General features: G+C 37.7%; 1 protein-coding gene across 11 annotated transcripts in view; it reads right to left on the minus strand.

Moving 5' to 3' along the window:
• Positions 1-979: 979 nt before the first annotated feature.
• The window catches only part of LOC102026334 (putative RNA-binding protein Luc7-like 2), a 66,152-nt gene continuing 54,537 nt past the window's right edge, over positions 980-12,594 (minus strand). For 9 of the 11 annotated variants that reach the window (XM_005405439.2, XM_013504954.1, XM_005405438.2 and 6 more), the window contains 3 exons: positions 10,538-10,567; positions 6,164-6,355; positions 980-2,270 (listed from right to left, as the gene is read on the minus strand). In XM_005405439.2, the coding sequence (XP_005405496.1) occupies positions 2,093-2,270; positions 6,164-6,355; positions 10,538-10,567 (400 nt within the window). In that variant the 3' untranslated portion in view covers positions 980-2,092. Of the gene's footprint in view, positions 2,271-3,377; positions 6,356-10,537; positions 10,568-12,594 lie in introns of those variants that run through there. The other 2 variants (XM_005405441.2, XM_013504955.1) reach the window with 2 other exon arrangements.

Raw genomic sequence — 12,594 nt, forward strand, 5'->3', positions numbered from 1 at the left:
ATTTAAAATGCAGATTACTTATCCCAAACTCTAAATAGTACAAGTATGCAAGCAAAAGAGTTGTAAAAGGAGTTTGCCTTTTTTAAAATTTTAAGACAAGGTCTCACTAAATTGTCTGGATTGGAATCAAACTTGCAATACTCTTGCCTCACCCTACCAGAGTGCTGGGATTGCAGGGTGTCCTACCCCTTGCCCAGGTAAAAGGACTTCTAAAAATGGGATCATCTGTGTGAAGGACCAGGTGACGTAATCTGCTGTGGCACACAGCCCCAGGGCAGTGCTGTGCTCGATGGCTGTCACTGCCTGTTGGGGGTAGGGCCAGTACTTCCCCAAAAATCACAGCTGCAGTAACAGCTAGTCATACAGACATGGTTACCTTCACTGAGTACTTGCTTCTGTACCAACAGTGAGAAAATGTGACTTAAAAGTATGCGTTAGAGATGTTCAATATCTAACTCCAGATATAATCTACAGTAGGTGAGCTCCCAGATGTCCTTCCTTGCACCTACTACCACAGCTAAACTTTCCCATCTTGTTCCACACTCCGAAGTACTACGTCCAAAATGCCTGTAAGGATTTGGGACAACAGCATAGACCACCAAGAACAGAAGACACAAAACTATTTTTCGACAACCTAAAAAGGACAAAAGAAATGGGTTGCTGATGCAGATGGGCCTCTCAGATGAAACTATACACTGGGGGTGGTGCTGAGTGACAGCAACCCTGGTAATGAGGCATCACCTGGCAAACTGGGGACACCCCTTAGAAGGGCATGGGCTTTCTCTTCTCTCACAGAGGCCCACATTCCTCTCAAATCTGTCAAATTCAAAGAAACGGCTCTACAGAGTGATCTTAATTACAATCACAGACACTAATTTTATATTTGTTCCTCAGAATTTGTAAAACTAGAAGTGATACCTGCCAACTATTGTTTATATCACTATAGTTCTGTAATGCAGAAACTGCTGGCTTCGTTATGTTGGTTCCATACTGTTTTTATTCAGGTTTATTGAATATGAAAACAAAAAAAACCAAGAAACCCCCCAATGCTTCCGCAGGTCCATTCCTTCTCTACACAGGTTACAGACAGCCCTGAAGTAGGTGGAAAGTAGTCAGTGAGAGGCCCAGAAGGAGCAACGCTTCATCTGGACTCTTTTCAAGTCTATTTACTTCCTTTGGTGCCTTGCACAATAAGGCACTGTTAATAAGGTAACAGAATACAGGAAAAATCCACAGCAAATAGTTCTAGTGACAATTTACTAGACAAGTTACAGTTTGATGGTGGTGATGATTGTTTCTTTCATTTTATTGTTTTTTACAATAAGGGTGTAGTTTTTATACTCCACACACAAAATAAAACAAGTGCTTATTATGAAAGAGTCCCTGCCCCCACCCCCTTAGAACATCCTGAACATAGCAATGAGGAACAGAAAAATCAAGACAAGTCTGATTTTAAAATTTCAATAAAAAAGCAAAAGTATGTAATGCAACAGCTGTTCAATTTCCAATTCTAAATAGGCACCGTCAAACAAAAATCCCCAGTATTTTCAATTTCTCCAGCACACATTCCAGTATAAATGCTCTGAACTGTAATGAGCTAGTAATTAATAATGGGAATAGAGCCTCAGAACAGAAGATATATTGCTTCCCTGACCCCCTTACAGTTGGAGAGTGCAGGTATTAGGGGATACAAAAATCACAGGAAGAAAAATTAAAAAGAAAAATTCCCCAAGCTGCTGCTATTTGGAGTAGAAAGGAAGACAGCATTTTACAAATGTTCAAAAAATCCCAAGGCATGTAACAATTCATTCGCTATCACTCCTACTTAAAAGAATAAAGAGATCAGTGTCTTATTATATAAAACTGTACTTTCAGAACTGTATTACAGGTTCACCAGAAACTATGGATGTAGTTTTAGGCTTCATCAAGGAAAACAGGTTCAGTTCAGATCAAGTTAGATACTGTACATCTAGCCTGGCTGAATCTTGCATCGGTGCTAGAACTGCTCACTGTTAACCTGAACAGCTGTAAACTAAACAATAGTATGTGACTCCATAGGAAGCTTAAAGATTAAAGGTATGTACACAGCTAATTAGATCTCCCCTGCTTCGCGCTCTTCAGAGCTCCTCCTGTCTTCTGATCTGCCATTTGCACTCTCATAGGACCGCTTCTTATCTTTTCGGTCTCGGTCACGAGGTGATCTGTCTCTTGAACTCCTGTCTCTGTCACGTGATGCTAAGTCTTGGTCTCTGAATCTTTCTTTTGAGGATCTGAAAAATATTAATTTGAGGAGCAAAATATGTTGGGAAACCCAAAATCCAAATGAAAGAATAGGATAAGTATTAAGCTACCGATAGCTGAAGAAATATATTAGATTACATCCAAGATAAGAGTCGTCAGTTTTCTGACAGAAAAGAGCACTACTGTAGTGGATGAAAGCACTAAAAAAGATGGGTGGCAACAAATAGCTAAGGGCCAAAAACAGTAAGTGCCAAGCACAGACAGTGGCAACGCCTGTATTCCCAGCTGCTCGAGAGGCTGAGTGAAGCAGGAGGATCGCAAGTCTGAGGCCAGCCTGGGCAACTTAGCAAGACCTTGTCTCATAAAAAACCTCACAAGCGCTGGGGATGTAGTTCAGTGGTAGAGTGCTTGCCTAGCACATGTTAGGCCCCAGGTTCAATCCCCACTACTGTCAAAAAACAGTCTAAACTAAAATAAGCTATTTTTAGTATCTTGGAGATAACTGTAGAGCTTCAAAACATAAAAAGGTATTTAATATAAAAATAATACATAGATAATAGCTTTAAAAAGTAAAAGGTATTCCTGGATTTTGAAAAAATGTATGAGAAGTGATTCCAAATTGGATGGAAATCAATGACAACATAGAGGACGGCAAATCTTGTGTGTTTGCTTTCTGGCCAGACAGTATCTAAGGTGCTGCAGGTCACACAGTTTCTGTGATAATATTCTTCTTCCTCTTCTGTTTACAACCTTAAAGAATGTAAAACCATCCATAGCTTGCTGGCTGTACAAAAGCAGGCTGCAGGCGTCCTTTAACCTGTAGGCAATAGTTTGCCAATACCTGACTTATATAAGACATATACTCAATACTATGGCTTTAAATAACCATTTGTTAATTTAAAAATCTGCTTTACTCCTCCTGAGTTAACTCATTAAAACCAGAATGGAAGACAGAAAAAGATAATCCACAATAAAAGATTTTGATTAATCATAACTTAATACTGCCATCTCCGTTCCCATATCCATCTTCAATAAGAAAGGTAACAAAACAAGCTTATATCAGATTTAGTTAAAAGAAAAGCCAAAGGATATTATGAAATTCAAATAAATAAAGAATCTTCTGTATTTTCAACATCTAAAATTAATAACAAATACTACATTTATTTGGCTCTTTACAGGTGATACAGAACTTTTACACATAATTATCTCAACCCACATTCAGAATTAAGATCTGAGGCACTGCCAAGACCTGAATAACACTTTTTGATGTTGGAGTTTGAACCCAGGGCCTGGTGTAGGCTAAGCATGTATTCTACGGTGTAACTACACTCCCAGCCCTGAATAAGTAATGTTTTCAGGAAAACATAAGGCAGCAAACCAATAATAATGTATTCTATTTTATATAGTTCAGGAGGATTAACGAAGACAAAGATTACTATTAACTCTGAGCATTAAAATGATGTGTTACGAAAATCACAACGCAAATCTAATGATTCTAGGTCTATACTAGCTCCATCTATATAGCTTTTGCAGGAATGGAATATAAAGAACACTCATAGAAATGATACCTAAAAATAGGAACATGTGATGCTGGTAAGTCCTACTGATAAGAACTGGAAAGTATCTGTGATGAACATCAACTAATGCTATGTGAGCAATTACAACATCCCCCACAAGAGTAGTCTGTATACACTTCTTATCCACACTACCAATAATCCTAATTAAGGGCAAATACTATCTTTCCACTAGTGTATTTTTTTGGCACCAGGACTCGAACTCAGGACCTCACACTTGCCAGGCAGGCACTGTGCCACTGAGCTATATTCCCAGCCCCAATACTCTCTTCCCACAGTAGATAGGTGACATAATGACCTTACTTGGCCAAGGCCCCTGGACCCATGTGATGTGATCTGACTACAAGGTTGCACTGTCCAGGTGTGAACAGAGAAAGCAGCAGAAAGCTGCAAGTGATAGTCGCTGGCGTAGGGAACTTGAGCCAAGGAAAGGTCACAGAGCAATCTATTACAGCAGAGACCAGTGCTTCCCAGTACAGGCAGGAGAACAACAAAACAGCCAAGAATTCTAAGGGAACTTTTGCCTTTAAAAATTAAATCCACATTTGTAGCAAAATTTAATGTTCTATGTAGTAACAAGTAGGTTTTAATAGCAATTACCTGCTAATGTTTGGTAAAAATAATATTCCAAAAGAGAATTTGAATTCAAAGATGAGAGGTGCTCTTGAGAAAAGCAAAACTTTTAATAGTTTTACAAAAATAGGCCTCTTTGTGAACATGCTGAAGTCTCAGATATGAGGGCTGTCACGTAAATTGGAAATTTTTCCTATACAACTTCACAACTGCAGGAAGCATCAGGGACTCAGATGACATAATCTCAGAGAATGAGACTTCACTCCCATCCCTCCCGAGGTCTCCACCACCAATAAAGACATCAAGAGTTCACAAACACCAAAAACAATGACAGTTAGGCAGGTCAACACAAGAAATTATCTAGATCTTCATCACCTAGCTGCATGATTCTCAAAATTTAATGTACAAATTTAAGATATACAGAGAACTTTTAACAAATGTTTATTTCTAAACACTGCTGAGGGTTTGGCCTCCAAAATCCAGTTTCAAGAGTGTGAGTCAAGTGGCCTATAACTGTATGTCCTACCTGTTTAAATTACATCCACTTTATTCCAGTTTCACTGATGACCTGAAGCCAATTTGTGTTACTCTGGCATTTCCCTCCTCTAGACCTGCAACACCCTACTGTATCCAGTTTAGCATTTTATAATCTTTTGTCTGATGTCAGTTCTGTGTTCGAATTTATACAGCAAGCTTCTTAGAGCAACCTGAATATGGGTGCCTAACTATGTTACATTTCTTTTACTAAGCCTAGTGCAGTAGGAAGCAAACAGTTTTCACTGATTAAAGTCATAAGGAAAATGGTTAGAAATGTAAGAAATAAAATACCAGTTGGGACCCTAAAAAGCACTCAGCTTGTGAGTGAATTCAGGGAATGGGCAGTTGAGAGTCCAACAAATAGAAACAGCTTTCTATAGATTCTATTATGGACTCTACATAGAATAATCCATAGAAAATGTAAAACTAGTAAGTACTAGGCACTCAAAAGAAAGTTTATTCTATATATATGTAAGAATAGCTGTTGAGGAAAACAAAGCAAATTGAATATGATTTATGTTCCACAGAAATTACCTGGTTTAAAGGGCTATGATGTGACCTGAGAAGTTTTGGGAGCTTAGTCTATGCAAACTGTGAGGACTAAACTCCTCTACCATCCTCTGTTTCCTCTCACGAGATATTCAGGTCTTTGAGTATACCTTACCCAGTGTCTGCCTGCCTTTTAACTTTTGAGTTTTTCTTTATACCAAGAAGTCTCGTAACTTCCTTCAAATTTTGAACCTGCCCTGCCAAAGCTGTACATACAACAATGAATTACTAATAGCACAGATTAAACAAGAATATACTAGAATGTGTCTTCTCTGTGTACCAGCTCAAGTTTGGAAAACAGTAAGCCAAACAAAGCTAAACAACTCTTAATGAAAGGACTTCTGAGAGCCCCTAATGTGTTAATACATATTGAAAAACTTCAAGAGTTATTAGTACCTAAAATTATTTGCCTGTAAAATAGTTTTTTTCCCCCAAGACATACTAAGCAGAGAAAAGCAGTAATAACCTCTGCACATACCAGTTCCAATTTCTTATTCGGGCTCGCATGTAAATCTTTCTGAACTACCAATATAATCTGGAAAAAAAATGTATACACCCACACACAAATGTGTACATATCACCAGGTGCAAGTTCAAACCAATAATCTAAACTCTAATCCTAAGTAACATAAGCAAACAACAGGCTAAACATAAAGGTAGCTCCACATCCTCCGATCGGCACGTCAGTACCTCCTCTTGGACCGCTCTCTGCTCCTATCTCTAGAACTGTGTCGACTTCGCTGATGGCTGCGGCTGCGGCTACGGCTGCTGGAGCGGGACCGGTGGCGATGGCGTTTCTCCCGAGACTTGGATCGAGTCCTCCTCTTGCGTTCTCGAGACATGGAGCGAGATCGGTGTCTGCGATGCTCTCTGGACCTCGATCTACAAGATAACAAGCCTTGACTTCATTTTCATTCTGTCGGCACTGTATCTCTATTTACTATAGCCTTCTCTTTAAAAATATTCTCTAGTAACCTTCTTCTGTATCAGTTCTATCCCAAGTCAATTCAATTTACACTAAATTTCTGGTAGAATAACTATACACTAAGACTTCAAAACAAAAATAAAACACTAATTCTTAGAGGTCAATCAGTACTGTATAAACTTATACCAGGAATAGAAGAAAATGAAGGCAAAAACGTGTACCAGTACTGTAAGCCAGGAATTGTATTATCTAAATGCTTTATTAATTAATTTCATTAAACTTCTAAGATTTTTAGGATACTTTAGAGGCTATATATATATACCTAATGGATATGAACAGAAGGAAGGAGAGATATGAAAAAATACACTGCTCAGGATAAATTACTCTGTCTGAATTAGAAAGGCTGTGACTACAGAAATAAATATGGAATACCCACAGTATGCCAAATCACAAAATAATCTAAACAGAATGAAACAATTCTCTAGCACATGATTTGGGAGGAAAAAAAAAAATTAAAAACTTAACAGAACTTTACCTATATTGATTTTTAAAAAGTATTGCTAACAACTACAAAGTAGTAGAGAAGGAAAAATACTATTGTAGCCTTGATCAGGTCACAACTAAACTTGTGTGGTATGTGGTATGTTTGTATGGCGAAGGTAATGGCACGCAAAAGACAAAAACACAAGAGAAAACAAGAGGGGAAAAAGGCATGCAGTTTTGCTTATTTAAAGAGTCATTTTAAGAATGATGGAAGATGAGCACATGAATGTAGTTGCTTCAGCAGCAGCAGCAGTGCAATTTAGCAAGACCTGGCTTCAAAATAAGAATTTTTAAAACAAGGGTTGGGGATGTAACTCAGTGACAGAACACTTGTTTGGCATAAAAGGCATGGGGTGGGGATAAACATTTAAATTTTTAAGAAGTCAATTACAGTAAAAGCCATGTTTACCATTAACCATTCTCAAAATACTCCCCCTTGTTTCAAATATAACCCATCATTCTTGCCACTTTCAGATACAGTTCTACAAGTCTTCTTTGGTAACTGTCTTTGGTTCTACTGTCATGATTTCTTCCATGTCAATACAACACGATTGATTACCTTTCATAGTCATTTTAACTTTGAAGAAGACCCAAGAGTCACACAGTGCCAGATTTGGTGAATAAAGTAGATTAGGCCACACGATGAAGTTTTTAAGAGCCTGCCTTTGTTTGATGGCACCCAGCAGCAGATTTGACTGTATTTTTTATTCACACCTTGTAAAGACACTCACGAAAGAGGACTTCCAGAACTGCTTTGGAAAGTGGCAAGACTGCTGGAATGAGCATGTTCAAAGCACACAAGAGTAGTCTGAGGGGGACTAATGGCCACTGTCCTTTACTATAACACTATTTTAAAGCTTTGAACATTCTTTTAATCACATGTAGTGGGCAAGGCCACAGGTTCCATCCTTAGTACAGCAAAAAAAAAAAAAAGAGAGAGAGAGAAAAAAGGAAAAAAGTGGTAAAAATATTCTAAGTTGGATTGTAGAACTTTAAATTTACTGAAATCACTAACAAAAATGGGTAAATGCTATGGTATATAAACCACACCTCAATAAAATGGTTAAAAATTTTAAATCATTAAGCATGTAAGACTAACGTTTTCTCCTAATACAGTAAGTTAAAAGCACATTATTTGGGTAGTATTGTTTACACACTAAACATATTTTCAAATGATTATTTTGCTATAAATGAGTTTAAATGTATTCAGTTCATGTTAACATTCCAGGTAAAGAACAGCATGTTATAGACCTAGTGTCAAACACAGCTGAACAGAGTATTTCTACACCTGGTTAGGATATCTGCGAGGACAGAGAAAAGAATATGTCATTCAATACAAGTTTTATCAAATGACCTTTAACTACTCATACTGAGATAGCTATTATGAATCTATTTCTTCCAATGCATAATTTTATTCACTGTTTTAAAACACTGAATAAAATTATTCATTCATTCAAAATATATTTAGTGGGTGCCTATAGCACTATTTTAGTTACCAGGGAAGATTAAGCAACAAATAAAACTAAGTCTCTGGCCCCTTGGAGCTTACAGTCTAGAATGTGTACTGATGTCTGCCTGTAAAGTGAAGCTGGACAGAGAAACAGTGGTCATATTTTTACAGAAGCAGCAGAAGAAGCTTCTCTAATAGCACGATGCTGAAGCAAAAATGAGAAGGAAGGAATAAGCACAGTAGCCACCTTGAGAAGGGCACACAGGCACAAAGTCAAGGCAGGAGAAGCTCAGCATGCTAAAGAGACAGTCTGATGAACAAAACAAGGGAAGAAGAATAACAAGAGGGGCTTACAAGGAAGATGGCAAGGAACTGCAACATTCAAACCACGGGGCTCTACATAGTACATTACATAAAGTGAAGGTGAGCTATTAACTGATATTCTGAGAAAACAGACATGAACCAGAGGTATAAGGTGGGCTACATGATGGGGGGCTGGGGATTTGGCTCAGTGACACAGAGCCTGCCTGGCAAAGCGCAAGGTCGTGAGTGCAATTCCAGGTACCGGAAAAAAAAAACAAACCCAAAAAATAAAATAGAAAAAACAAGTTATGGAAAGGACTCTGACTTCTCCCATGAATGAAGTGAAAAACCCAGTTTAAACATAGGGCACACATAATATATTTAATTTTTTAAAGGGCTCATTTTGGCTAATGTGTGAAGAACAGACTGAGGTGGATGAGAGGAGTGGGCAAGGTTGGAAGTGAGACCAGTGAGTGGTAGACTAGCATGGCAAAAGTTACATTTCCAGCTGAAGTATCTAGACATTTTATGTAAAACTCACAATTTAATTAGCTGATATAACTGGTCCATTTACTTTTCTAGTGTCCCCCACCTCCATGGTACTAGGGTTTGAACCCAGAGCCTTAGGACTGAGCTATATCCCAGCCCTTTTAATTTCGAGAAAGGATCTTGCTAAATTGTCCACGCTGGGCTCAAATGTGCACTACTCCCCCGCTAAATCTCTCACAGTGAGGAGATTATAGCCAGCTCTTGTTTTAGTGCTAAGCAAAAAATAACCACTGAAGGATTTTAAAAAGTACTAAGGGGAGACTAATATAAACGTAAGATTTGTCTCATAACAAAGGTTCTATTTTTTCCTTTTTTTTTTTTTTTAATTGAGACAGGATTTCACTATGTAGTTCAAGCTGGCCTGGAACTCACTTTGCAGCCCAGGCTGGCCTCAAACTCACGGCAATCCTTCTGCCTCAGCCTCCCAAGTGCTGGGATTACAGGCTTGCACCACCATGACTGCCCCAAGGGATCTTAATTTTAGGGAGAAGTTCTTAGGAAATAACTATTATTCTTGAGTACTCAGTAGAGGTTTCAAAAAAAAAAGATCTAATGTCAACAAGAAGAATAGTTGGATTGGAAGAGAATGAGAAATGGCATTCTAGGTAAGAATGGGTTTCTGAAACAAGGCCCAAAGGAAGAGAATGGTAAGTGAAGAAATGAGAAAGAATAAAGGAAGACATCTTTCTCCCTTTCTTAGAAAAAACTTCTTGTTAACTACAAATAAAGGTTTCAAAAAGCCCCTAAACATTTAACACTAAAAGTAAAAAGAAAGATGTAATCTCTTCCTCTTCCAGGCAAAAAATGCCCTTTTGGAAGCCTTTTGTGATCATAATACAAAGGGATGAGTAATAAATTAACAAAGGACAGAATTGGGACACACATTCAACATTTTAGTACCCATTAACCTGTTGTGGAAAGCATTTAAGAATTTAACTAGTTAACCTATTTATATTTTCAACAGGTACAAGCTCCAAGATTGTTGTTTCTTAAACCCTGTTACATACTTACTGACCTTCTAAAAAAGATTTTTAAGAAATATTTAGGAATATTTAGATAAACGCTTTCCCTTGTAATTCCAGGACAGTACACGTAATTTTGCTCTGATAAAAACTCAGTTGTAATTCATGAGTAACTTCTGACCAGCTTCTCCTCAAATGACAATGCTTAACCTTTAATTACCAAAGAAACAATAATTTACCCTCATAAGTTTTTAAAAGATATTCAGTCTATAAAAACTGCCTTTGGAAAATACAACTTGGCTACTTGTACCTATCTTCATAATAATACCTACCTTTTAGGATTCTTGCTATGTGATCGGGACCTAAAAAAAGAATATCTATTTTTAGAAAAGTGACTATAACAGTGAAATGTGTTGTTACATTCTCCCTGACTTCAAATTTTTATGTTCACTTTAAAAATGTAAGGTACTATGCACACTGTTTTTTTCCAAAATGTACTGTATACTCTACAGACTTCCACCTTGCCATATGGGCTCCCCTAACTGGATACCTGGCTCTTAAAAGAGAATACGCTCCTGGACAACCAAAGCAGTGTACCCCAACTCCTTAATTCTCTACAAACCACTTTCTAGACTGGAAAACATTGTTATTTATGGCTCTGTTATTTTATTTCTCTTTTGGGAATAGAGCAAAATATGTATGATCTGAAATGCACACCTCTTGGAGCTACAACACCCATGTTATACAATCCTTAGAACACCCAACTCAAACTCGCAACATCTGTTTCCTCCTGTGGAATGAGTGAGATACGTAGTGCACTCTTCACATTTCCCAGCACAGTATGAACACTCAATAAATAGTAATGCTTAGAGGGCTGGGGATTTAGCTCAGTGGCACAGCGCCTGCCTGGCAAGCGCAACATCATGAGTTCAATTCCCAGTACTGGAAGAAAAAAACCAAAACAAACAAACAAAAAAAATAGTGACGCTTAATGACATGACCATGACAATGCAGCAGGATTTCTGGTACAAAATTTACAGCACAGATAAATGGGCTTAGCAAGATTTGAGTTTTCACTCCATACATGCCTCATCATCTCTGTCCCCAGGGTAAGTCTCATACCTTCTCTCAGCTTAGGCTATCACTGCCAGAGATGGGTAGTATTACAAATTTCACAAGATGGGGATAAGGGTTAGAAGAACAAGGCCAATTTCTTAGTACAGTGCCTAGTATACACAGTGAGCAGTCAGTGATGGGGATTGTTTTCAGGTGTCTTTTCCAGTATCATAGCTGAAATCCTATCATATAATTTTATATTAGCTTATAATTTCATCTTCCTATTTCTAAAGGTTCACTGGGGGTTACTTTGGGGAATGGTATTGAGGATGGAACCAGGAATGCTCTTACACTGAGCTAAATCCCCACTCCACCCCTGCTTTTTGGGGGACAGAGTCTTGCTATGTAATACAGGTTGTCCTTGAACTCATGATTCTTCCACCTCAACCACTGCAGCACTGGGATTACACGTGTGTCCCACCATGCCTGGCCTCAAAGTTTCTTTTAAATTTTTAAAAACACTTCTGGAATACTGTTATATTTTATAATCAGTGTCAAAAGAAACATCAGCCAGCAAGAAGTAAGATGTACTTTCTCATCACCTACAAGCATTAAGTGTATGCAGTTTAGCAAAAAATGTGTGTTCTCATTTGACTATCGTTTCCCTTGAATCTCAAATTGAAAATTCTAATAATGAGATTATAACATGCAACTTATACTGTCCTAAATCACAATAGTGGGCAATATCCCCCCAGAAGAACTTAGTATACACTAAAGATCAAGAAGATAAACCTCTCAGGTAAAATTTATGGTGAATGGGGGTGGGGGAAGACCTCACACACACATGCACACAGACCTCAAGAGACAGAGAGAAATGGAGGGCTGACAGCAACTTTGTTCCATTTTGTCCTTGTAGTGCAGAAAGATTACCATTAAAAGCCATGTAACAAAATGAAGTTTGTTTAAACTTTAAGTATATGCTGAAAGCTCAGAAGTTAGCATGAACTATTCACATACAAAGGGTTTTAATTAACTTAAGTACATCCACTAACACTGAAAGAAGGTATTTAAATTTCAGAGACGTGTATTACAATTTAGGGAATGCTAGAACAAGTAAATCTTTTGCAGTACCCTCTGTCTATCCTCAAGTACTTTTTTTTTAGATTTTTTTTTTTAAATTTTAGAGAGTAGCTTTTTAAAAAAAGACCAATAGCAAAATACCAATATCACAGACATAAACAAACAAAACAAAAACATTAAAAATGATACAGGGTTTCAAAACAAAATGATAGGAATTAACAGTGGTTGTTATATTACATATTGTTATCTTGAA

Source organism: Chinchilla lanigera, unplaced genomic scaffold (assembly GCF_000276665.1).
Source record: "Chinchilla lanigera isolate Chin_1 unplaced genomic scaffold, ChiLan1.0 scaffold00093, whole genome shotgun sequence".
Classification (NCBI taxonomy): Eukaryota; Metazoa; Chordata; class Mammalia; order Rodentia; family Chinchillidae; genus Chinchilla; species Chinchilla lanigera.